Raw genomic sequence first — 27,732 nt, 5'->3', positions numbered from 1 at the left:
GAGATAGCAGAAAGTGGACATCAGAAAGACAAAGACTGAAGATATGGTAGAAATGGGACATTTCATAGGACAGAGTAGAAATATGAACAGTTATAATGTATGAAGGAGAATTTGGAGAGAATAGGGCATAAGTGGAGAAATATGAGTGACATACTTGTAACAAAGTGCATAAAAGAGAAGGGTTTGAAGAAGAGATGAGAGTGTATACAATTGTGGAGAGAATGAAGCAGACTATATATTAACAGAGGAGGGGTTTGTGGAATGAGGTAGTTGGAGAGATGGATGAGGATGATGAGATGTGGATGGGTAAAAATCCATAAGAAAATGAAGAGCAAGTGAGAGGCAGAAGAGGAAGTCAACACATGGAAATTGAAGAGAAAGAATAGAGAACGAATGAAGAGAACAGGATAATGGAGAAAGTGAATAATAAAAGAAAATAGAATTGAATATAGGTTTGAGTTTTGGAGGCATGATAGAAAAAAAGAAGAAAAGAGAGGGAAAGATGGGAATGTTGAAATATGAAGATTGAGGAGGGCAGCAGATGAAATAGACCAAAGGATTAGTTACCAGAAAATAAAGTTAGATGAATGGGAAGAAGATGACCATTAATTCATTCATCCCAGTCTGAACTGAACAAGAAAGTGGAGTTTGATAAAATAGGAATATATGTGTAATGCCTGTGTGTTTATTCTGAAGGACAGAATAAAGGAAGTATAGCAGTTCAGAAGCATAAGGCCATTGGTTACCTTACATAGTAAATGATTCGCCTTGGACCCAGGAGGATGGGTCTGGAGGGAGACCTATGTTCAAAACTGAAAATATTAAAGCTTGGCTCTATGGCCCCACAATTTATTCATCTAGTGACCTTTTGCAAGACACAAACTATCTGCTTTCTCATTCTGATGATAATGTAGCTGCTGCCTGTCTTGCAGACATATGAAAAGTGTAAATTAGATAAGGGTAAAAGAACACATAATTTTTCAGGAAGTGTTATTCTACATTATTATTATTATTATTATTATTATTGTTATTGTTATTGTTATTATTATTATTTTGACCCTTGGAAATCTTATCCCAATTCTATGGAAAACTACAGAGGGTCAGCTTTAGAAAATCTCACCAAAGATTTCATAGTTATGTAACTAGGGCTGTTTAGAATGAAACCTTCATCTTGAGACTTCAGGACAACCATAAAAATGCAAGTCAAAGGACATTACCTGCTGCTTGCTTCAGCAGCACACATACTAAAATTAAAATAGTATAGAGAAGACAAACAGAGCCAAGATCAGGATGATACATACGTTTGTGAAGTATTTTCCATTTTTTAGACATAGATATATAGGATATTTCATTTCTATTAATAGCATTTATTGAGGCAGATATGGATAAACATGTTCATTGTATTGTTCTTTATACCTATTATGTGTAAATGTTGCATAATACATAATGCAGTAAAAGCAAGTTCCACTGATTATTTGAGTAGGAGGGACAAGTACCTATTGAATTTAACTAGATTTATTCCCATTGACCTGAATCATGCATTCAACACATTTATGAGTACTTATTATGTTTAAGGCTTTGAGACATGTGCTGAGCTACAAACATAAATAAGACACATCTCATGCTCATAATGACCTTACAGTCTAGTAATTAAAGCAGACATTCTTTACAGATAGCTGCAAAATAATGTAAAAGCCCTTAAATCAAAGGAGGCGTGAAATGTGATAGAATCATAGGGTGATGAATATCCAAAATCATGTGGAGGCATCAAGGAAAGTTGTAAAAAGGAGCCAATTAATCCTGTGTCTTGAATCTTGAAGGAGGTATAGGTAACTATCAAACAGGTGAGAGATAAGGTGAGCTATAGGAGGGTATTCCAGGCAAAGGCAATAGCATGCATAAAGATAGGTATTAATGAATTGACATCATGCATCAGAAAATCCATGTCTTTCATTAGAACTTTCATTTATTTATTCTTCCAAGAGTATTTCTAGGAGGCTTAATGAGACTCAAACAGTATTCTGGGCACTAGGGATAAAGTGGTAAGCAAAAGTAGATGAGGTCTCTGCCCTCATATCACTTACATTCTAGTGGGTGAAAGAATTAAACCATAATGATAACAGAATAAGTGCTGTGATCAGGGAAGTACAGAATGCTATGGAAACATTTAGCAGGGACAATGAAGTGAGTCTGTGGGGAATATCTACAATGAATTTTAGAGAAAATCACTTAAAAAAATTTTTTTTACGTTTATTTATTTTTGAGACAGAGAGAGACAGAGCATGAAGGGGGGAGGGGCAGAGAGAGAAGGAGACACAGAATCGGAAGCAGGCTCCAGGCTCCGAGCCATCCGCCCAGAGCCTGATGCGGGGATCGAACTCACAGACCGCGAGATCGTGACCTGAGCTGAAGTCGGACGCTTAACCGACTGCGCCACCCAGGCGCCCCAGGAAATCACTTTTAAACTGAGACTTAAAAGATATGTAGAAATAAATTAGACCAAAAGATAGGGAGGGAATGTTCCAGAGAGAGTATGGTTGGTATGAAGTCCAGGAGAATGAGGTGGGGGAAGTAGTAATGATACACTAAAGAAGTGAAAAGAAATTCAGTATGACTGCACCATAGAGTAATGTGCAGAGTATTGGAGTGGAGAGTATGAGCTACATTGGCATAAAAATAATAGGAGGACATTAAAGAGTTTATTGCAAGGGAGTGGCACAGATTTGCATTTTAGACACATCAGTCTGGGAACAATGGTGGAAGGTAGATGGGAAGAAGGCAAGGATGAAGATAAGCTGTACATATGAGCTATAATACTCTAACAATAATATTAATAACAACTATTTTGTGTTGAACAATACTATGTTCCAGACACTTTATGTAAAACATCTGTAATATTCACAAAAACTATTCAATATATAGGCATTATTATCCCTATTGAACTGATCCAGTAAGTGAAGCTTGAAAAATAAAAATGACTTGCCCAAGATGATGCACTTATTAAGCAAATGCAGGTCTGTCTCAAGCTACTGCTTTTTGCACTAAAAAGGTTTTGAAGAACAATATGTAGCATTGGTGGTATTTGGTACCTGAATGGAAGTTGGTGAGGGTCAGGATGTTGTATGAGTGCTACTAACGAGTAAAGAAGTCTCCTTGGATAATGAAAGTACTAAGGGTTAGAAAAAATAATAATCCAAGTATTAACATTCCTATTGAATGTGGAGAAATAAATAAGTTTTTGGAAAATGACAGTGATAAGGAGGGGTAGTGGTAAATATAGCCAAATAGCATACCTATTTGGAAGGATTTGTGCATAATAGATGAGGGATAATAATCTGGAAGTGATACAGAATATATTCATCCTGTACTTATAGGGAAGCATTATTGATTTTTTTTTTAAAAATGAAGTAGCAGGGGCGCCTGGGTGGCGCAGTCGGTTAAGCGTCCGACTTCAGCCAGGTCACGATCTCACGGTCCGTGAGTTCGAGCCCCGCGTCAGGCTCTGGGCTGATGGCTCGGAGCCTGGAGCCTGTTTCAGATTCTGTGTCTCCCTCTCTCTCTGTCCCTCCCCCGTTCATGCTCTGTCTCTCTCTGTCCCAAAAATAAATAAACGTTGAAAAAAAAAAAATGAAGTAGCATAATCAGATCATTTGTGTTACAATTTGCTGAACTCAAAAATGTACAATAGTTTAAACCTGATGGAAGTGTATTTCTTGCTCCTTAAATTATAAATTATGAATTATAAATTATAAATTATAAAGCAGGTGTTCCTCATTGGCAAGTGGCTCATTCCTAAGTAGTGTTTCAGGGACCCAAGCTCCTTTCATCTGGTGTCTCTGCCATATTCAATACATGGTTTCCAAGACCACTGTGCTTCTCTGTATCAAGTAAGTAGAAGATGAAAAAGCATTCAGGACTGTATGTGAGTAGTGTTTAAAATCTGGGTCTTGAGTGGCGTACTTATTTCTACTGATAGTTCTTTGGCTAGAATGAGGTCGCATGGACATGCCTAACTGCGAAGGAGGTTGAGAAAAGCAACACTGCTATGTCCCAAGTAAAAGTGAGAATGGATTTGGTGAATGGCTGAAGTTCTCTGCCAATTCCAGAGGGTTTTTTTTATTATTAAAATGTAAGGTTGCACTCTGGAGAATCAGTTGGAAGCAGGGATACTAGTTAGTTGACCATTTTGTAATCCAGGAAAGACTGTTCAGGGATGAAGCAAAGGCAGCAAAAAGTAAGAGTGGAGAAGAAAGTAGAGGCTTTCAAAAGAACTTGGTGTCCAACTAGATATGGGGTAATGAGGAAGAAGGAATATTGAGAATGTCCCTTACATATTTTCTCTGGATACTGAGAAGATTGTGGTGCTATTATTTTATTTTTAAAAAGCAATGTAGAAGAAGCAGCAGATATTTTATAGAGAGGAAAGTGTGTTTAGAGAATCTACACTTATTTAGGATTTTCTATATGCCAGGTGATGTGTTAGGTGCTTCACACATATTTATCTCATTTCTCATGGCAGTGATTGCGCATTGTGCAATGTATGCAGCATTGTGATTAAGAAGGTAGGTTCTGCATTAAGACTACTTCTGGTCCTTCATCTGTAAAATATAGTGAATCATAACAATGCCTGTCTCATAAGGCTATTGTGTGGAGTAAATATGATAAGCCTTATGAATTGCTTGATATATCCTGGCACATGTCCACTTTGGAGGTTTTTAGTTTCATAATCCCCACTTTTTTGATTAGTGAACTGAACTGAGCCAAAGTCATACCACTAGTAAGTGGCAGAACTTGTACAGAAACCCAAGTCACTTTTAGGTTAAAGCAAACACTTTTCCCTTTACTACATCTCACCACTTCCTCTAAGAAGGGAACGTAGGGGATATAAAGTTTAAGTATAATGAGTCTGAGGTAGACATGACAAGCTGCAGTTGGAAATTCAGCTCTGAAGCTCAGAACTTTGACACAATGAAATTTTATAAAATTGAATACATTGCACAAAGTATATTTTTGTGTTAAGCTACGCAGTAATAGTATCTCACACTTACCTGAAAATTAAAGAAAATAAGAACTCACTTCTCCATAATGTATCATTGACAAGAAAGTAGCATTTTTGAAGCAATTAAAAGAGGCTTACTATCATATTCAGAGCTTCATGGCTTCCTTTATTCTTTGATTGTATGATTGGGTCAGTTTTGCTTATTTACTTGGGATGTTCCAAAGACAGATTATTGCAAAGATAAATTGTGAAAATGTTAACAGTAAAGCTAGTCTCTTCCTAGTTTAGATGCAAATAGCTTGCACAGGAGTCTTTATTATAGAGATTGCCTCTGAAATGGTCAGGAACCAGGGAGGGCATTTGGGTCACGTTGTTCGCTGTATAGGATTTAATGTAGTCAAATCAACTAGGCACTGATAGCTTTGTTTCACAGTTCTTTTTTGTAATGGATTTTGCTCTAGGGGATTCCACCTGTAGTTCCTGTTTCATTAAACTAGAAACTGACTCACAGAACCCCAGTTAGTAAGCCTCACTCTAATGAACAGAAGTAAGAGCATAGAAGATGTAGAGTGACTCATTTTGGGCTCTGAGAAAGCTTACAATGAGGTGAGAAGCAAGTAATAGTACAAGTCCTCAGTTACACATACACAAAATTATGCTGTGTATTCTGTATGGTGATATCAACCCCTACCCTTGAAGAGCTCATATCCTAGCAGGAAAGATAGGACACGTCATTCACTGTACTACCAGGCTTAATGGAATTTTCACAAAAAGCCAACAATGAAGTGCTGTGAACTAAAAAGTACAGGTTTCATTATGAATTGGAAGCATGGGTCCAGATATGAAAGGGCTTTATAGGGGAACTGGCATTGAGTTGGAAGGAAGAAAGGAAGAATGTATTCCCAAGTGGTCAGATTCAAGAGGAAAATCAGAGTCTTGAAATAACAAGAATTGCCTTTACTCTCAAAGGCAAGAAGCTGATCTCCAGACAGATTGAGTCTGTTTAAAAAACTCATTCTAACACAGGGTGGGACTGATTCACATATCACCAGAAGACTCTCTGTAGTTCTAAAGAACCAAGCCATTTTATTTTACTATTTTATTTTATTTTATTTTATTTTATTTTATTTTATTTTATTTTTTATTGCATTTCATTTCATTTTATTATTTTATTTTAGATGCTACTCCTAGATAGAGTGAAGACTGCATGTTATAGTGAAATAAACTTTAGAGTAGGAATTAAGACTCTGGGTAAGAGTCCCAACTTTGGCCCACATCAGCATGTAACCATGGACAAAGCATTTCTCCTCTGTGGGCTGCAGTTTCTTTTGGGAAGCAGGGCTGAAAAGAATTACTCTGTCTTGCAGAAATATTTATTAGGTCAAGAATTTATTGCCTATCTCTTATGGGCCAACAACCATAGTAGGGCTAGGATTACTTACAATGATAGAGTCTCTTCTCTTAAGTTACTCACAGGCCTGTTCAGAAGACAGACACATAAACAGATCATGATAATTTTATGTGCTGTTAAAAATGATTAAAGAAAACACCTTAGGTAATAATAATAAACTTTATTTCACTTCATGAAGTAGACAGTCTCCTACTGCAAAATTGAAAAATGTGGCAGAAGATAGAAAGCTTTCATATGATAAAGAATAAAGAACTAGGAGGAGAAAAATAGAAAATATCTGATTGGGTGAGGCCACATAGTCAACCTTGTTTGGGATAAAAAGGCCCAGAGTTGGCTTGGCATTTGGGGCTTGGCTGAGTGGCTATACAGTGTTTCTGGCCAAGTAGAATATTTACAGGAACACAAAAGTTATCTAAGTTTCAGTTTGTTGACATAGCACCCCAAACAGAAGGAGCTCCATCTTGGACCTAGAAACTCATTTCAACAGTGGTAAGGACTGAGGTGTTTGCCCAAAGTGCTCTGGGATTTCTGTGATCTGGAGAACTCACTATGCCTATAGCACACATAAAAAGCATCATGGAAGAGGTAATATTTAAGCAAAGACTTGAAGAAAATTTGTTGCACATATCAAGGGAAATGGCATTTCAGGCTTAAAAAATGTGTGCAAAAACAGAAACATGAGAGCTTTGTTTGCTGAAATCACACATATCTGCAGATGGATGGAGAGTGGGGAAAAGTGTGAAAGTCAGAAAATGAGTCTGGAGCTACATGTCTGAAGTAATTGTTAAAATTTAGATGTGTTCCCTATAAAGGCTAAATGCACTGCTAAACTGGTGGTCTTCTAATTAGGAGGCTCAAGGTACTAAATGTACATTAGGAGGCCCAATGTACTAAAGACTTTTGCCTATAGCACAAGGATTTAATGGTAAGCCTGCAGACAACTGGCATTCTTATGACTAATATGCTGCTTGGTTTGGGTGTTTGGTGGTGGTATATTTGAAATGGCTCATCCTCTACTGATAATAGCTAGTAATGATTTACTATTTTTTTCTTTTGCATCATAAATCTCACACCCTGCCCTTTACTCCATGGTCATAGAAAGAGCCTACCTAGCACCTCAACCACTTCTGAAGTGTTTTCTACTCTTTGGTTTGTAGAAAGAATATTCCTCAGAATTCAAAACAGATTATTCCATTTCTAAAAGGCCAGGTGACATACTGTCTACAGGGGGCTCAGACTGAACTCCAAAGGCCTCTGTGCCCTACTAAATTTGTTTCTCCTTCCTTTATTACTCTTAATGTGTTGACAGTCTCACTGAACAATGAGTGCATATACTCAATAAAATTTAGATCTTTAACTTTTAGGACTTCAGTTAGTTCAGAAACTTCTTTTCTCCAGAATTTTTTCCTACATTATGCCTCTGCTTTAAAAAATTAGTATTCTATATGCAAAAATCTAGAAATAATTTGATGGTTTTCTGTGAGGCAGTTGTTAAGAGCTGGGTGATTCATTTTGACTCATATTCATTTTATAATTTTTAAATCTTTTTAATTGTATGACATGCATATTTTGAGGTGTACAGATGTTATGTGTATAGCTCCACAATGTTCTAAGTGAGGAATGTGTTCTAGATGTTGAGGTAGTATAAGGGTAAAGAAATGGGTAAGCAGCTTAGTAAAGTGAGAGAAGACCAGAGCCTCATTTTCCAGGAGGATCACTTTCCCTGAGCCAAAGGCAAATGGGCACTAAGAACATACATGCAGTAGCTTCTGAGTTGGAATTTTTTTCTAGTTGGGTTAATGCATGGCATACATTCCCATGTAAAAGCAAATGACTTACATGTGGTATTCAGTCTAGTTCAGGAGATAAGACATATGTACCAAAAAAAATCCTAAAAATGCAAAGCACTATATAATAAATATAAAACAAATGTTGACTATTGTGTCAATGCTATAATAGAAAAATAATCAGCAAATAGCATAGTAAGAATAATCTCTGATATATGTGCTCATTTTGAAAATGTATTTAGATAATTCCAATGGGATGAGATAACACACCAAATAACCAAGTCACAAATTTGTCTTAGTTCCAAAGGAGTAAAAAATAAACTATTTACTCAGTGGCTTTAAGTCAATAATGAGATGGCATAGCTTAATCATTGGTGTAAACATTTTCAAACTACCATATTCAGCCCATTGTTTACCTCCTTATTTCATGCACCCCTACCACTTTGAGATTCTGATATACATACCTTCTACCAGAGGTAAATTAAAAAAAATTAATGTTTATTTTTGAGAGAGAGAGAGAGACAGACAGACAGACAGGCAGAGAGAGAGGGAGACAGAATCAGAAGCAGTCTCCAGGCTCCAAGCTGTCAGCACAGAGCCTGACACGGGGCCCAAACCCAAAAACCGTAAGATCATGACCTGAGCTTCAGTTGGATGCTTATCTGACTGAGCCACCCAGGCACCTCAGAGGTAAAATTTATATTACCCATGGGTAGTGTATACCATAGGAAATAGATGAGATACTGAGAATCACTGGTGTTAGGATTCAGTGTAAAAGACATTAATCTAGTTATTGTACTCTGAATCTCAGTGCTTAGATATCTTGTCTTCCTACATAATACTATCCAGTTTTAGAGCTTCAATTGGCATTTGTAAAATATAAGCTAACAAGGCACAGAGACCTGGAATAACTTGCACATAGCTACTAAGAGGTAGAGTGGGTTGTAAATCTTATAAATCTGGATTTTGTATCTATACTCTTAAAGGCTATACTATAATGCCTCTCTTGCATTTTTAATTTCATAAGAGCTCTTTTTGGAGTATTGTTTATGAATGATAAAATTTATGTTGTAAGTGTACAATTCAATTATTCTTAGTAAATTTACAGAGTTGTACAACTATAACCACAAACTAGATTTAGAACATTTCCATCACCTCTAAAACTTTCTCCAAAACTTTGCAGTCACCATACATTCTCAAACTCAGCCCCAGGCAATCACTAATCTACTTCCCGTCTCTATAGATGTGCCATTCTGGGACACTTAATATGAATGGAAAGATACACTATGTGACTTTTTGTGTTCGCTACTTTCACTTGGCATAATACACTTGAGAGCCACCCATTCTGTTGTCCTTATTACTTTTCATTGGTGACTAATATTCTTTTGTGCAAATACACCACATTTTCATCATTCATTATTTGATAGGTTGTTTTTACCTTTTGGTTCTCATAAATAATTCTGCTATGAACAGGTCTTTCTGTGGACACATATTTTCATTTCTATTCAATAATGGAGAATTAGAGTGGAACCACAGACTTTTCTAGACAGTATATGTTTAACTTTTTAAGAAACTGCCAAAATGTTTTCCAAAGAATTCTTTAGCATTATACATTTCCACCAGGGATTTATGAGGTTCCATTTTTTCCAAATTATTGCAAACACTTGATATTTTCAGGCTGTTTTATTTTAGCCGTTCTAATACACATTTAGCAATATCTCATTGTGATTTTAATTTGCATTCCCCTAATGACAGATGATATTGAGTATCTTTTTATGTCCTTATTAATTGACACAATATTTTTATTAAATATATATTTAAATATCTTTCTTATTTTCAAATTGGGCTGTTTTCTTCTCATTTTTGAGTTGTAAGAGTCAGTTATATGTTCTTAATACAGGTTATTTATCAAGATATGATTTACAAATATATTCACCCACTTTATGGCTGTCTTTTTATTTTCTTAATGGTGTCTTTATAAGAGAAAAAGGTTTAAATTTTGATGAAGTCCATTTTATCATACTTTTAATTTTAATTTAAAAAAATAATTTTTTTACATTTATTTATTTTTGAGAGACAGAGACAGAACACAAGCGGGGGAAGGGCAGAGAGAGAGAGGGAGACACAGAATTTGAAGCAGGCTCCAGGCTCTGAGCTGTCAGCACAGAGCCCGACATGGGGCTCAAACTCACAAACTGTGAGATCATGACCTGAGCCAAAGTTGCGTGCTTAACTGACTGAGCCACCCAGGTGCCCCAATTTTTAAAATATTTATTTATTTATTTATTTATTTATTTATTTATTTATTTATTTATTTATTCATTCATTCATTCATTCATTCATTTAAATTTTAGTTAACATACAGTGCAATATTGGTTTCGGGAATAGAATTCAGTCATTTGTCATTTACATACAATACCCAGGGCCCATCACAAGTGCCCTCCTTAATACCCTTCACCCATCTAGCCCATCTCCAACCCACCTCCCTCCATTAACCGTCAATGTGTCCTCTATCATTAAGAGTCTCTTGTGGTTTGTTTCCCTCTCTTCTCTTCCCCCTACTTCCTATATGTTTATCTGTTTTGTTTCTTAAATTCCACATATGAGTGAAATCATATGGTATTTGTCTTTCTCTGACCGACTTATTTTGCTTACCATAATAACCTCTAGTTCTATCCACGTCATTACAAATGGCAAATTTTCATTCTTTTTGGTGGCTGAGTAATATTCCATATACACATATATACATACATACACACACACGTGTGTGTGTGTGTGTGTGTATACACACACCTATATATGTATATACACATATATACATACACCACATCTTCTTCATCCATTTGTCAGTTGATGGACATTTGGGCTCTCTCCATGGTTTGGTTATTGTTGATAATGCTGCTATAAACATTGGGGTGCATGTACCCCTTCAAATCTGTATTTTTGTATCCTTTGGGTAAATACCTAATAGTGCAATTGCTGGACCATAGGGTAATTCTAACAATAGTGCAATTGCTAGATCATAGGGTAGTTCTAATTTTAGTGTTCTAAGAAATCTTTGACTCAAGTTTACAAAGATTTTCTACTATAGTTTTTTAGAAGCTTTAGCTCTTCAATTTTGTTCTATGTTCCATTGGAGTTGATTTTTGCTTATGATATAAGGTAAGAATCTATGTTCATTTTTTTCTGCACGTATATATCAAATTCTCCTGGCACCTTTTATTAAAAAAGCTATTTTTTGTGCATTGAATTGCCTTGGACCTTGGTCAATGTCAGTTGACCACAAATGTGCAAGTTCATTTCTGTACTTTCTATTCTTTTCCTTTGATCTATATTGTCTGTCTTTAGACCAAACCCATGCTGCATTGATTACTGTAGCTTATTGGTATGCTTTGCAATTGGGAAGTGAAAGTATTCACAGTTATTTTCTTTTTAAATACATTTTGCCTATTCTAGATCCTTTGTACTCCTGTGTAACTTTTAGGATCAGTTTGCTACTTTTACAAAAATAAAAGCTTTTGAGATTTTGATAAGGAATATGTTGAATCTATTGATCAATTTGGAGAGAATCTTAATGATGTTAGGACATCTATAAACATAGAATATCTAAAACCTGCTATTTGCAATTAAAGACAGTCTTGCTTCTTGCTTTCCATTTTTTATGTTTTTAACTTTTTTTGCTTGCCTAAATTTTTAAACAGCTTTACTGAAATATGATTCACATGTCATATAATTTACCTTTTTAAAGTATACAACTAAATATTCTCCAGTTTATTTACAGAGCTGTGCAGCCATCACTAATATATAATTTCAGAATACTTTAGTTGCTCTTAAAAAGAACCTCCAAAGCAATTAGCAGTCACTTCCCATTGCTTTCCTTCTTAGACTGGTTAAAATCTTTGGGAAAATGTTTAATAAGAGTGGACATCATTGTCTTGTAAATGATCTTAGGAAGAAATAGACTTTCATCATAAAGTATGGTTCTAGATGTAGATTTTTCACAAATGTTCTTTATCAATTGAGAAAATTCCCTTTTGTTTCTAGATTTTTGAGAGTTTTGGATCATGAATGGGTGCTGAATTTCATTTTACTTCTGTTTCCCTTCAAGTTATTCTTTACAGAGCTGCTAGAATAATCCTAAAATATTAGATCAAATCACCATTCTACTCAAAATCATGCAATACTTCCACATTTCATTTAAGGTGAAAACCAAAATATCTTAGGAGGGCCTTATACTATATAGTCCATTTCCCATAGTTTCCTCTTTAAATTTATCTTTTATTAATCTTCCCTCTTCATCTATCCACTATAGCCACAATGGTCTAGTTGCTATTCCTTAAATACACTGGGTAAACCTCAACCTCAAGGCCTTTGCATTTGTTACCCCCTCTATTTCGAATGTTCTTCCTCTATTGTCTACAAGGCTCATTCTCATTTCCTTCAGATCATTGCTCAAATACCCAGTGAGGTATTCCCTGAACACCCTATTGAAAATTACAATCCTTTCCCAATACTATGTATTCACATACTATATTTCTTCCTGAGGCATATTATGTTTTAATATACTAGTTATGTATGTATGTATGTATGTATGTATGTATGTATGTATGTATGTATGTTATGTATGTATTTATCTATCTATCTATCTATCTATCTATCTATACATACTTTATATTTTTTGTTTTCTCTCTACTCAAATGTAAGCTCTAAGAGGGCAGCACTCTTGGTATGTTTACTAATGTACTTACATTGCTTAGAATAATACCTGGCACATAGTAGGTGATCAAAAAATATTTGATGACTACATCAAAGAATCCAGAAACTTTTAGTCAACTCTAGGAAAGACTTGTTGGGTGATTTGGGCAATTTCCTTCCCTTCTGTTTCATCATAAGTGAAACATCTGAAGGGATAACACTGGATGTTTTCAGTAAGGCTCTTTCTGCTCTGAAATTCTAGGAAAGAGGCTATATGCCCAGTTAAGATAATAAGTTGAGATATTATGCTATTAAGGAATCAAACTAAGATGCTATTCAGGGGTGCCTGGGAGGCTCGGTCAGTTGAGCATCCAACTCTTGATTTCAGCTCAGGTCATGTCCCAGGGTCATGGGATAAAGCCCCACATCGGGCTCCATGTTCAGCATGGAGCCTGATTAAGATTTTCTCTCTCCCTCTGCCCCTTTCCTCTTCTTGTGAGCTGTCTCTCTCTCTCTTAAGTTAAAAAAAATGCTATTTTGCCTGGAATGCTAAAAATGCCTAAACCCTGTCTGCCCAGTGTATACCTCGTCTCTACAAGATCACCATAGAAATATATGCTTTTAGGAGAGAAAACTTATTCATTAATTAATTCACCAATGGATATATATTGAATGTCTACAATGTGCTAGGTAATGTGCTAGGTTCCTGGAGCACATGAAAGAGAAAACAAGACAAAAATCCATAACCTTATAGTAAGGAGAAAAAATGATGATAAATAGAAAAAATAAATTATATGGCATGTTATATGTTAGGTGCTATGGGTAAAGAAAGAGCATGGTAAGGTTTACTAACCACAGTGTAATAGTAAACTGAATGGAGGTTAGGGTGGGCCTCATTTAGAAGATAATTAAACAAAGACTTGAAAGAGGTATGAGAGTATAGCAAGTGCAAAGACCATGATGTATGGGAGCCTGGCATGTTGAAAGAGAAGCAAGGAAGCCATTGTGACTAGAACAAAGTGAACAAGGGAGGGAATTGTAGGACATAAGCTGAAGAGAAACAGAAGACAAAGTCATATGGGGTACCTGGGTGGTTCAGTTGGTTAAGCATCTGACTCTTAATTTTGGCTCAGGTCATGATATCATGGGTTCATGAGTTCGAGCCCCACATCAGTTTCCTTGCACTGACAATGCAGAGCCTGCTTGGGATTTTCTCTCTCTCTCTCTCTCTCTCTCTCTCTCTCTCTCTTTCTGTCCCTCCTGTGTACGTTTGCTCGCTCGCTCTCTCTCTCTCTCAAAATACATAAATAAACTTAAAAAAAAAGAAGACAAGGTCATACAAGACCCTATAAGCCATGGCAAGGACTTTGGATTTTAGTCTATATAAGATGAGGAAACATTAGAAGGCTATCGTGCAGAGAATATACTGTAAGGGCAAAAGGTTACAGGAAAGAGACTAGCTAGGAGGCCATGAAAGTAACAAAACTTTAACTTTTTACTGTGGTGGAATAAAAACCAACAGTTGGGCAGCAAAAGGTAGGAACAAGGGAGCCAGAATGCTGCAAAGCAGTGAAATGAGGGCAGTAATGTAGGGTTTTGTGTGTGTGTGTGCGTGTGCACATATGAATGCACACGTGTAGGGCTAAAAAAGCTTCCTTTCTATCTGTATCTTTCACTCCCAAAGAAAGGCATTTCCTGGACATCCTCTTACGGGAATTTCTGTCTTGTTTTTGCATAGGAATCAAAGCAAGCTAAACCTTGGAGTGGAACTGAATGCCTATGATCTGAATGCCACATTTTGAGGAGTCTCTAACCTTTCTTGAAAAGAAAGACTAAAGACTATTTGCTGTACAGTAGATCTTTAGGACTTCTTCAACTTGAAAAACTGAACCTGAGTACCCTTTCACTAAGATTTCCTCATTCTCTCCCCACCACCATTCTACTCTGCTTCTATGAGTTTAACTATTTTAGATTCCACGTATGAGTGAGATCATATAGTATTTGTCTTTCTCTGTCTGGTTTATTTCACTTAGCATAATGTCCTCTAGGTTCATCAGTGTGGTTCAAAATGGGAGGATTTCTTTCTTTTGTTAAGGCTGAATAATATTCCATTGTATGTATATACATTTTCTTATCACTTGTTGATGGACACTTAGATTGCTTCCATGTCTAGGCTATTGTGGATAATGCTGTAATGAACATGGGAGTGAAGATATCTGTTTGCAATCCTGATTTCAGTAACTTTGGATATATATTTCCAAAAGAGAGATTTCTTGATCTTATGGTAATTGTATTTTTAATTTTTTGAAGAACCTTCATCATACTGCTTTCCATAGTGACTGCACCAATTTACATTCCCACTAGCAGTGCACAAGGGTTGCCTTTTCTCTACATCCTCATCAACACTTGTTATCTCTGGTCTTTTTCGATAATAGCCTATCCAACAGGTGTGAGGGGGTATTTCATTGTGGTTTTCATTTACATTTCTCTGATGATTAGTGATGTGGAGCACCTTTTGACATAACTGTGTCCATTTGTATGTCTTGGGAGTAATGTCTATTCAGGTCCTTTTCTCAATAAACAATAATGTATTGTTTACTTAAAAATTTGCCAGGTGGGACAGGTCTTATGTTAAGGGTTCTAGTCACACAAAATAATAATAATAATAATAATAATAATAATAATAATATGGAAGGAAACTTTTGGAGGGGATGGATATTTTTATGGCATAGACTGTAGTGATTAGTATATTAGCTTGGATATTGCCAGGGTGCTTTCTGCTGCAGAAAATCTTGAAAAGGTCTTGAAAGTTGTAGCAAAGTAAAGAGAAGGAAGAAGGGAACACAGTATGACATGGGATGTCAGCATTAGGATGTGTTTAAGAATGAAAGGAGCACAGCATAATCTGGGTTGTGAAGTACTCTGCCCTCACCAACATCTGCTTTCTCCTCCCTCTCTGCTATGTGCCTAGGTAGGATGTGCAAGAAGTGTATGGAAAGCAAGATAGAAATGTTATAAATCAGTTCCACTCCTAATCAGAAATCAGATGCCCTTTGCATCTTGCTTTTATAATCTATTTGTTGTGGTCTTATTTGCCATGTCCTCAGGACTGCTGGGTAGACATAAAGTAATTTCCCCTTGACATTACTCATAAAAGACAGTGTCTTGGAAATACTAATATAAGTGGAAAGAAGGAACACAATTTTCTTTATTAAACCGTCATGGAATATTTTAAGTATCCAACACAAGGAACAGGTTTCTCAGTGAAATAATTTTTTTCTGTGTGTCAGATCCTTTGAATTATGAAACCTCCTTTATGCCTTGAGAATAAAGAGTGGATTGATGGAATATTGCAGCCTGACTTGAAAATTAAGCCTTTGTCCAAGACACATGAAAAATTTTGTAAATATTAAAGGGATTAGTTAGATCTTCAAGGATACTTGCCATCTAGATTCAACCTTTTACTGTTTTGTTGGGAGAACTAAAAATAAGAGATGGATAAGTACTTGTTGAAGAGTATACACTTGGTTTTTACCTTTTAGTCTAGAATTCTTGCTAGCATACACATGAACATGTTTTAGTTATCCTGCTTTAAGCAATATCTAGTATTGCTCCTCTGAACATTTGTGAAGTGTTACATATTCATCAGGTTTAACAATTAGGATTGGAAATGCTGGCCAGTTGGTCACCTAGAACTCTAAAAGGATGGCATAGATTGAATCCAGTATAACCAGGAAACACACAGATTAGCTAGAAATAACTCATCAAAGCTAGGCTCCAAAGAATTCTGACTTTATGCTCTGCAGGTCTCATTTCTACATGGAAGGCTACTACCTAGGCCAAGGAAAGTTAAGGCTCAAAATTCTGTAAAGAGTCTTTCAGGGGTCCTTGGGTGGCTCAAGTTGGTTGAGCATCCAACTTCGGTTTGGGTCATGATCTTATGGTTTGTGAGTTTAGGCCCACATCAGGCTCCGTGCTGGTAGTGGAAAGCCTGCTTGGGATTCTCTCTACCTCTCTCTACACCCCTCCCTTGCTGACACATGCTCTTTCTCTCAAAATAAATACATAAACTTAAAAAAAAGAGCCTTTCGGGTTTTCCATGAAGAATCATATAATCTGCGAAGAGTGAAAGTTTGATTTCTTTGCCAATTCATATGCCTTTTATTTCTTTTTGTTTTCTGATTGCTGAGACTAGGCCTTCCAGTACTATGTTGAACAACAGTAGTGAGTGTGTGAGTGATAAACATCCTTTGTCATGTTCCTGACTTTAGGGGGAAATCTCTCAGTTTTTCCCCATTGAGAATAGTAGCTGTGGGTCTTTCATATATGGCCTTTATGATGTTGAGGAATGTTCATTCCATCCCTAATTTCTTGAGAGTTTTTATCAAGAAAGAATGCTATATTTTGTAAAATGCTTTTTATGCATCTATTGAGAGGATCATATGGTTTTTATCCTTTCTTTTATTAATGTGGTGTGCCACATTGATTGGTTTGCGAATATTGAACCAGCCCTGCAGCCCACAAATAAGTCCCACTTGATTATGGTGAATAATTCTTTTAATGTACTGTTGAATCTGATTTTCTAGTATTTTATTGAGAATTTTTATATCCATGTTCATCAGGGATATTGGCCTTTAGTTTTCCTTTTACATGGGGTCTTTGTCTGGTTTTGGAATCAAGGTAATGCTGGTTTCATAGAATGAGTTTGGAAGTTTTCCTTCTACTTCTGGTTTTTAGAACAATTTGAGAAGAAAAGGCATTAACTCTTTAGATGGCTGGTAGAATTCCCCTGGGAAGCCATCTGGTCCAGGATTCTTAATTGTTGGGAGATTTTTTATTACTGATTTAATTTCTTTGCTGGCTATGGGCCTGTTCAAATTTTCTATTTCTCCTGATTCAGCTTTGATAGTGTGTGAGTTTCTAAGAATTTGCCCACTTCTAGATTGCCTAGTTTATTGGCAAGAAATCAGAGGAGAAATCTTAGAATAGATTATTTATGCAGAATAATGCAGGAGAATGAATATGTGAGCATTGTAAATCATACCCCATTCAGATTTTCATTGAGGAATCCATGCAGTGTCTTTCACATGTTGTTCCTATTAAGAAACATGAGGTCCTTATGGGGCACCTGGGTGGCTCAGTCGGTTAAGCATCTGACTTTGGCTCAGGTCATGATCTTGGCTCAGGTCATGATCTCACAGCTTGTAAGTCGAGCCCCATGTTGGGCTCTGTGCCAACAGCTCAGAGCCTGGAGCCTGCTTCAGATTCTGTGTCTCCCTCTCTCTGTCTGCCCCTCTCCACCTATGCTCTGTCTCTCAAAAATAAATAAACATTAAAAAATGTAAAAAAAATAAAGCATGAGGTCTTTAGACTTAACCTCTGAGGTTTTTGGTGTCCTCCATTACCTTCATATTTTGTTTTCCTGACCAGTTATGTGTGTGTGTGTGCATGCTTGTGTGTGCACATGTGTGTGTGCACAAGCACATGCAGTATATGTTCTCCAAGAGGCATCTCCATCAACAAAGCTATAGCAGTTGCTGTGAGCAGCAGAGACATCTTTTGTACCTGTTCATTATCAAGATAAAGATATTCATCTCTCCTTCCCAGTGTAGTCTTTACATTGGTTAACTCACTCTATAGCCTGCTGATAAGAATTATTTAATAAATAATTAAACTGCTATCAAAGAGTGCATAAGTCAGAATCTGGTGTTTTAAGCCTTCTTTGAGAGGGAGGGTTGGCTGAGGGAACTCAGCTGAGGCAGATAAGTTATATGTGTTTTTCTAAAGGTGGTAAGGTGGGATTCAAATCTGATTTAAAAATCTGAATACTGAATGCTGCTTTGAGTTGCTCTTTGGTTCAATTAATTCATCCCTTGGTTCATAAAGACTTCGATCTCAGTGAACCTAAATAAATGAAATCCCATTATTCTTAGGGGCACCCCATTGCTGGTGAGTGGGAACTCAGCTCTGTGTTTAATACTGTTCATTTTTGCTTAATCTAATTTTCTTTTCTCCTTTGTGTTAGATTAACAATTCATGCTGAGTGCCCCATGCATTTGGAAGATTTTCCTATGGATGTACATGCCTGCCCACTGAAGTTTGGAAGCTGTACGTATTGTTTTTCAGTTTCTGTTTACCTGTTCTTCTGAAAGGAAACTGAGTATTTCCTATTCTGTCCCCTAGTAGTTTCTAAAGCTGAAACCTTTAACCCAGGCCGGTATGGGAATGAGGAAAGGGAGTGGTGTTCAATAGTACTAACTAATCAGGAGGAGGAGACTTAGCTTTTAATAGAGTTTTCTTTCTAGATAGCAAATATTATCTCACTATTTCAGATTCATTTCTATCATTAGATTGAAACATTAACATCTGTTTCCTAAATTGTCCAGAAGATAGAGCAAGACAGAGCTAATATATTGTGATGGGCACTGAGTGATGTATGTAAGTGATAAATCATTATATTGTACACCTGAAACTAATGTTACACTGAATATAAACTAACTGGAATTTAAATACATACTTGAGAATGAATGAGTAAATAAATGAATAATAAACAAACAAACAAATTAGAGTATAGTAGCCACTTCCTAAGGACATGATATCCAAAAGGAAATGTGTTTATATTTTTGAAATGCCTTTCCTACCTGCATCTTATATAGTTCTATCTAATTCTCTACAGTAAATGGTAGATAGAGAGAAAGAAAATCTGGAGATTTTCTCATTTTTACAGAGTATTGCCTTTACCAGTAACTGCAAATCTGACAGAGAAATGAGTAGATACATAGCACATTTTTAAATAAATTAGAAAAATTAAAATTGAATAGAATTTGAGTGAGTGTAATTCTAAGAATTTCAGAGTAAGTTTCATATAGGGAGTCATCTGAGCAATATATCAAGGTCTGTGTTGATTGTGTCTAAATTAAATTTAACTCTGTATTTTAAAGTAGAAAGAGCATTTGAGAAGACCCAAGTAATTACATGTGACATATTTTTTCAATCATTGTCAAATACTTATAGATTGTCTCTTTTGTGCCAGGCTCTATTGTAAGAGTTTGGAAAACATCCATGAATAAAGCAAAGACCCTGTCTTTTTGGAGCTTATATTATAGAAGAGAGAGTGATGGTGGAAGATAAAATAAACAATGGATTAAAAAGTAAAGTATAAAGTATGTTGTAAATTGAAAATAACCATGGGAAGACCTAAAATTTTTGCAGAATAAGGGGAATCAGTCATGTCTAGGTGGAAGATAGGTGTTGCCACTGAAATTTAAAGTAGGGATTCAGCATAGGCCTCTTTGAAAAAGTGAGCAGAGATTTTAAGAAGGTAAAAGCATTAACAGTGCAGATATTAGAGGAAACTGTGCTCTAGGTAGAGAGAACAACCAGGGATAAGACCCTGAGTCAGAAAAGTATCTGACTTCTTCAAGGAATATTGAAGTGTTCAGTATAGTATATAGACACAGTAAAGGGGAAAGCACTAGGAGAGTATGAGATCAAAGAAGACAGATCATCTAGAGTCTTTTAGGACATTAAAGGGCATTGAATTTTACTGAGAGAAAATGAAGAATGATTGGGATATTTTGAACAAAATGATTATATTATCTGACATGTTTTAATAATTGTGTATACTCTGTTAAAATATAAGTTGGGAAGAATAGAAGAAGGAAATCCAGTTAAAAGTTTATTGCAATAATTCAGATGATAAATAATAATGGCTCATGAATAACTAGAAAACCTAGAACTGTAGAAGCAATGAGGATTGAAAGACAAAAATTCTGGAGAAAAGGTAGAACCTCTCATAAATGAATTTGTGACCTGCAGCTTATTCATTCTTTATGGTACCTGTCTATTCTAGCCATTGATTGAAGCTTAGAATTCAAGTTTGGCCCTAGGCATAGGGCTGATACTAGATGATAGGGAAAACAAAGCAATTGTTTAATTGGCACACAGAGCTAAAGTGATAAAAATAGAGATCTAGAAGATCTCAAATTCTTGGCCGATGTCCCTGTCAATACAATTGCTGAATTTTGAATATGCATAAATCATAAGGCCAAATAAAAATATGAAAACCTCTGAAATGTAAAGCTGGCTTTCCTACAGTCTCCCAATGCTATAAAAAAGAAAGCATGCTAGGCTATCAGTTTACAACCCCTGAGAAGCTATGTCCTAGTTACAAGGGAACAGCAGGGACATACATCAAGTTTAACCAAAACTATAACCCAACTCAGTCTCTTATAGGATTAAGGTAATATTTATCCTAAACTATCTGCTTAGCAAAGAAAAAATTAAGCCTCTCTGGTATAAGTCAACATCATCTGAAAACTAAACAATTTTATTATATAGTGTCTGGAATTCAATAAAAAAATCATTAGGCACACCAATAGGACTATATGACCTAAAACCAAGATTTTAAAACAAAACAAAAAATAAATAAAGAGGGAGGGGGAATATAGAATAGGTCAACAGGTGACCCAGATATCAGAGTTTGTAGACAAGGACTTTTAAAAACTATGCTAAAAAACAAAAACTATGGTTAATATGTTCGAGGAAAAGGAGAAAAGATGAATATAAGAGATAGATAAAACAGAATTTCAGCAGAAAATTGGAATCTATAAAGAAGAACAAATTAGAAATTACTTATGGAAAAGTACATATGCAAAATTCAGAATTCAATGGATAGATTTAACAAGCAGAAGACAGGATTGGAGAATTTAAAAATGGATAAACAGAAAATAGCAAAACTGAAGCACAGGGACACAAAAATACAGAAAAGAGTAAGAAATATGGGACACAGTAAAATACATTGTAATATGTAATTTTGCAGAAGAAAAATGGAGAGAAAGGAGCAAAAGCAATAATTATGTTCAGGCCAAACATTTTTAAAGTTATCAATCTAAACATTCAAGAATTTGGTAAGCACTAAGGAGGACAAATACAAAGAAAACACTGATTCTAAAATTTATATAGAAATGTAAAAGTGTAAAAAATATCTAGGCAATCTTGAAGAAGAAGAATAAAGCTAGAGAACTTACAATCAAATCTAATACCAGATATCAAGACTTATTTTAAAATTTTAAAACTACCTGTATATTTTAAAGCTGTAGGTATTATTGGAATGACAGACAAATAGACTAATGGGACATAACAGAAGTCCAAAAGCAGAAAGAAAGGGAGAAGGAAAGGGAGGCTGATAGGGAGGGAAGGAAGGAAAGAGAGAGAAAGAAATCTTGACTTTTATCTCTCATCATGCACAAAAATAAATTTCAGATGGATTGTAGATATAATGTGAAAAGGTGAAAGGTAAAACAATAATTTTTTTAGAAGAAAATATAAGAGAATATTTTCATGATCTTTGAAGAAGTAGAGATTACTTAAATGGGACACAAAATATCGCTGATCACAAAGGTAAAAGAGGATGAATTAGAATATATTAAAAATTAATACATTCTGTCTATCAAAAGACAATGGTAAAAAGGCCAGTCACAAGGTGAGAGAAAATATGTGTATTGCATATACATGACAAATGACTCAAATCCATAATTATTTTTTTATTTTTTAACTTGTTTTATTCTTTATTTTTTTAAATTTACATCCAAATTAGTTAGCGTATAGTGCAACAATGATTTCAGGAGTAGATTCCTTAGTGCCCCTTACCCATTTAGCCCAACCCCCTCCCACAACCCCTCCAGTAACCCTCAGTTTGTTCTCCATATTTATGAATCTCTTCTGTTTTGTCCCCTCATGTTTTTATATTATTTTTGTTTCCCCTCCATTATGTTCATCTGTTTTGTAGTCAGAAACCTCAATAGAAAAAAAAGTGTTGAATAGGCACCTTGTAGAACACTTTCCCAATCACACACACATATAAAATGATCCACTATATTAGTCATCAGGGAAATATAAATTAAAATCCAGAGGATACCATTCTACACCCACTAGAATAACTAAAATGAAAAAAAGAAGGTTGTAAATGTTTTATGAATAACATATAGTGTATAAAATTTTTAGGAATTCCAACTTTTCTTCCTTAATCCCAAATGTTGGTGAGGATATGGAACACAACTATACTCTCATGCACTGTTAACAGGAATGTAAATTTGTACAAAAGTTTTGGGAAATTGGTGGTTTCTACTAGTACTAAACATATACATATCATAGAACCTGGCATTTCTAGTCCTGAGTATATTTTTAAACATAAATCAGTATTTATATCTACCAAAAAGCATACAATGAGTGTTCATAGAAGAGCTATTTTAGTTGCTCCAAACTGAAAACTACTCTAATATCTATCAGAACAGATACAAAATCTATGATATATTCACACAATAAAATACTGTACAATGACAGATATGTTACACTCAACAACATGGATGAGGTTATAGATTTAATTCTGAGCAAAAGCCGGACACATAAATGTATTATAGTGCACGATTCCATTTATATCATATACAATATCAGGCAGAATTAATCTGTGGTATTAGAAGTCCTTAATATATGGGGCGCCTGGGTGGCTCAGTCGGTTGGGCCTCCATCTTCAGCTCAGGTCATGATCTCCCAGTTTTTGTGGGTTCAAGCCCCGCTTGGGCTCTGTGCTAACAGTTCAGAGCTGGAGCCTGCTTTGGATTCTGTGTCTTTTTCTCTGCCCCTCAACTCACACTCTTTCTCCATCTGTCTCTCAAAAAATGAATAAACAGTAAAAAAAATTAATAAGATGTCCTTAATATTTTATCTAACATTGCTATTGATAATATACCCAAACTTCTAACATATTAAACTATGGGATTCAGGAATAGGAGTTGGAATTCTTAAAAATCTTACACATTAAATGTTATTCATAAAATATTTCCAACCTTCTTTATGTTCCTTAGTCCAATAAATATCCAACTTTTTTTTTAATAAATAAGAAATTGTAAGTTTAGAAGTAGAAGCAAGGACCAGTAGTGTATAAAAGATACTCAAAACCTGGAAAATACCAGCAAATCTTATTATATACTGTTTGAATAACAAGATTTTCTTTATTTCTTAGCAAGGCAAGCAGCACTACACAGAATCAAAAGTCAAAATTACCAGTTTAAGGGTTTACTTTGCTTCTCAAACTTATTCTTGAAATCACACTCACGGAGTTTGTATATTTTATGCTATGCATATAATATAGACTTATTAACGTATAATTTGTAAGAAAGACTCACCATTACCAGAATACAGGGCCACAAACATATATATACAATAAGCAAAATCAACTGATAAGATCAACGTATACTCCTGTACTGATATGTGGAAATTTCATAATCTTTTACTCAATGTGCCAGCATTTCCTGCTCTTGCTTTTAACTTGACATTAGTAGATTCCTTCCAATCAGTAATATCTGTATGTCCATTTTTAAGCTTTAATTCTTACAGGAGAATTATATTACTTTTTCTATTTTGCTCATTTTCAACTATTTTTATCAGTATTTGATATTCAGAAAGTATATAAATTTTCTAATAAATGCCAGGAAGGAATTCCTACATAGAAACAATAGTCAGGATAGTGGTTACCCATGGTGCAGGCTGTGCTTAAACAGGGACACAAATAGTGCTTCTGGATGCTGATTATATGGAATATAAGTCTGGTGTTCAGAAAAGATGACTGGAGATCTAATTTAGGTATCATTTAAAGCCATAGGCTGGAAGATATCACTAAGGAAATGACTGTATGTAGATAAAAGTATCAAGAGCTGTATCTTCAGTCACTATAACACTTAAAGACTACAGAGAAGAGAATAACACAGTAAATATGGAGGAGAAGACAGGTAAAGTATTAGGAATCTTATTGGAACATATTATCCTGGAATCCAAAGAGAGTGCATCAAGAAGAAAAGAGTAATTTAAGTTCTTAAATTAAGTGGGCAGTGGAAATTAGTCTTAAAATAATCTCTAATGAGAACAAAGTAGTGGTTACCAGGGGGGAAGTAAGGGTGAGGGATGGGTGAAAAAGGGGATAGGGATTAAGGAGTGCATTTGTGATGAGCACCGGGTGATGTATGGAATTACTGAATCACTATATTGTACACCTGAAACTAATGTAACACTCTATGTTAACTATACTGGAATTTAAATAATGGAAAAAAATACAATGGGAAAAATATCTCTAATGAGGAACAATTCTGGAATGGTAGAGTAAGGTCTTCTGAAAATCTCTTCCATAAAACCAATGAGAACATTGTAAAAATTTTTCAAAATAAAGTTTCTCCAAACTCTCTCCAAAGGTTCACAGCCAATATGAGGAGTATTATTCAAGAGAAGTACTTATCCTCAGTAAAATCAGGGAGTCCTATTGCCATCCATTTCTTCCACATTCTGTAGAAGTCTTGAAGATTTTGAAATAATAGAAGGGTCAATCCATCAGGAAGATATAATGTTTGTAAAGATATATGTATTTAACCACAGAACCCCAAAATACATGAAGCAAAACTGAAAGAATTGAAAGGAGAAATAGATAATAGTAATAGCTAAAGATTTCACTACTCCACTTTCAACAGATCACTAGAGAAAACATCCACATAGAAGTAAAAGACTTGAACAAAATTATAAACTGACTAGATCTAACATTTATACTGTACCAAACAACATCAAAATACACATTACTCTTAAGAGCACATGGAACATTTATCTGGGGTAGACCATATGTTAGACCATATTAGACCATAAAACAATACTCAATAAGTTTAAAAGTATTAAAACCATACAAAGTGTGTTCAATTGAATGAAATTAGAAATGAAAAACCAGAGAATCTGAGAAATTCACAAACGTGCTGATATATGCACTCCTAAATAGTGTACTCCTTAATAAAGAATGGGTCAAAGAAAACATCACAAGGGAAATTAGAAAATAGTTGAAATAAATGAAAGTTATGTACCATATACCAAAATGTATGGAATGCATCAGCTTAAAGCAGTGTTCAGAGGGAAATGTATAACTGTAAAGCATATATTAAAAAGACAGAAGAAAGTAACAATCTGTCTTTCTACTTTAAGAAACTAGAAAAAAGAAGAGCAAACTAAACCCAAAACAAGTAGAAGGAAGAAAATAATAAATATTGGAGGGCAATTAAATTAAATAGATAATATAAAAAACATTTTAAGAGAATCAAAGAATCTAAAAGTTGGTTCTTTGAGAAGATCAACAAAACTGGTAAACCTTTAGCTAGACTCACCAAGCCAAAAAAAGAAGAAGAATTAAATTAGTGAAATTTTAAAGAAAGGAAATTATTACTGACCTTACAGAAATAAACAGGATCATACAGGAATACTATGAGCAACTGTATGCCAACAAATTAGACAGCTGAGATGAAATGGAGAAATTACTAGAAATATACAAATTATTGAAACTGACTAAAGAAGAAATAGAAATTGTTTTTGAACTCATAACAAAGACATTACATTAGTAATATAACTTCCCCCACACACACAAAACAAAACACAAAACAAACAAACAAAAAACAGGGCTAAATGGCCTCACCATTGAAATATACCAAATATTTAAAGAAGAATTATTACTAAGTCTTCACAAAGTTTTGCAAAATATAGAAGAAGAGGTAACATTTTTTACTTCTTAAATCAGGTCATTATTACTCTGATTTAAAAAAAAAAGATCACAAGAAAAGGAAAATATTTATTATGAGTATAAATAATAAAATATTCAACAAAATACTAGCAAACTGAATGAAGCAACTTATAAATGGATTATACACTATGTTTAAGTGCGATTCATCCTAAGAATATAAAGTTGGCTTAATATCCAAAATTCAATGTAATACACCATATTAGTAGAATAGAGGACAAAAACCACATGATCACCACAATAGATGCAGAAACACATATACCCCATGCTAGAAATCTAAAATTTGTCCAGTAAGTAGTAGCTATAACTTGTCCTACCATTTCAGATAATTTGAAGTCCTGAGAATTTAAGTGTTTGTTTTAGTTATAAACCTATACAATGTTTCCATTTGGTCTCATATATACCAACCTTAGGCTATAGTTGTTATGTTCATCAGAATCCTTGTATTTTTACTCAATATGCCCAAACTGACTAATTTTTCTCTAAAACCTTTTGTGTTCCCTTTCTTGGTTTATTTAGATTCTGTATTCTGATTGTTACATACTTCTTCAACTTCATCTTATATTGCTGTCTCCTTTACATTGGCCTTCTGCTAGTTCATAGAACAGTGCAGATCTTTCCTACTTAGAAGCCTTTGTACTTGTTTTCTTGGCCTAAAATATTACCCATCAAGCTCTGGCTCTTTCTCATTTTTTAGGTTTCAGGTTAAAAACCACTCCCCCAAAGAGGTCTTCTCTGATCACTGTATCTAATGAAAACCCTCCCCAGCTCTGTGCTTTATATTTCTAATATAATATCTTAATATTTGTTGACTGACCTAATCAGTCAAGCATGCAATCAGTCTCTGACAAGATAAGTGCAAAGGGAATGCTTTCTCTTGGTGCCATTGTGGCAGGATTGTTTTTTATTTCCCATTTTCCTGGAGCCTAACACATACCAAGGCTCAAATAACAGAAAGAGAATGAAATGTTTGTGTCATCATAACCTATACAATATGTTGAGGGGGCCATTCTGGGGGTGTAATAGTTCCAATATTGTGGTAGATATTCTTTCTGCAGCATTCATCTCCAACACACACACTCTACCCCTGCTCCTCCATGAAAATAGAATTATTGGAACTGAGAAATAAGGATAGAAAAGAAAGGTATGGGAGAGAAGCTGAGAGGTTAAAGCAGCCCAAGGGGCATGGAGGAAGGAGAGAAGAAAGAGAAGACCTAAAGGGGAAGAGTTCTGTTCCTCA

The 27,732-nt window shown here is 35.1% G+C and overlaps 1 protein-coding gene across 3 annotated transcripts in view; it reads left to right on the top strand.

Annotated features, from left to right (window-relative positions):
• Positions 1-27,732, top strand: part of GABRA3 (gamma-aminobutyric acid type A receptor subunit alpha3) — a 307,132-nt gene that overhangs the window by 237,858 nt on the left and 41,542 nt on the right. For all 3 annotated transcript variants that reach the window (XM_058712480.1, XM_058712478.1, XM_058712477.1), the window contains one exon: positions 18,918-19,000. In XM_058712480.1, coding sequence (XP_058568463.1) covers positions 18,918-19,000 — 83 coding nt within the window. The remainder of the gene's footprint in view (positions 1-18,917; positions 19,001-27,732) is intronic.

This window comes from Neofelis nebulosa, chromosome X (assembly GCF_028018385.1).
Source record: "Neofelis nebulosa isolate mNeoNeb1 chromosome X, mNeoNeb1.pri, whole genome shotgun sequence".
NCBI lineage: Eukaryota > Metazoa > Chordata > Mammalia > Carnivora > Felidae > Neofelis > Neofelis nebulosa.
Note: the sequence above shows the minus strand (reverse complement) of the source record. Positions and strands in the feature narration are given on the sequence as shown.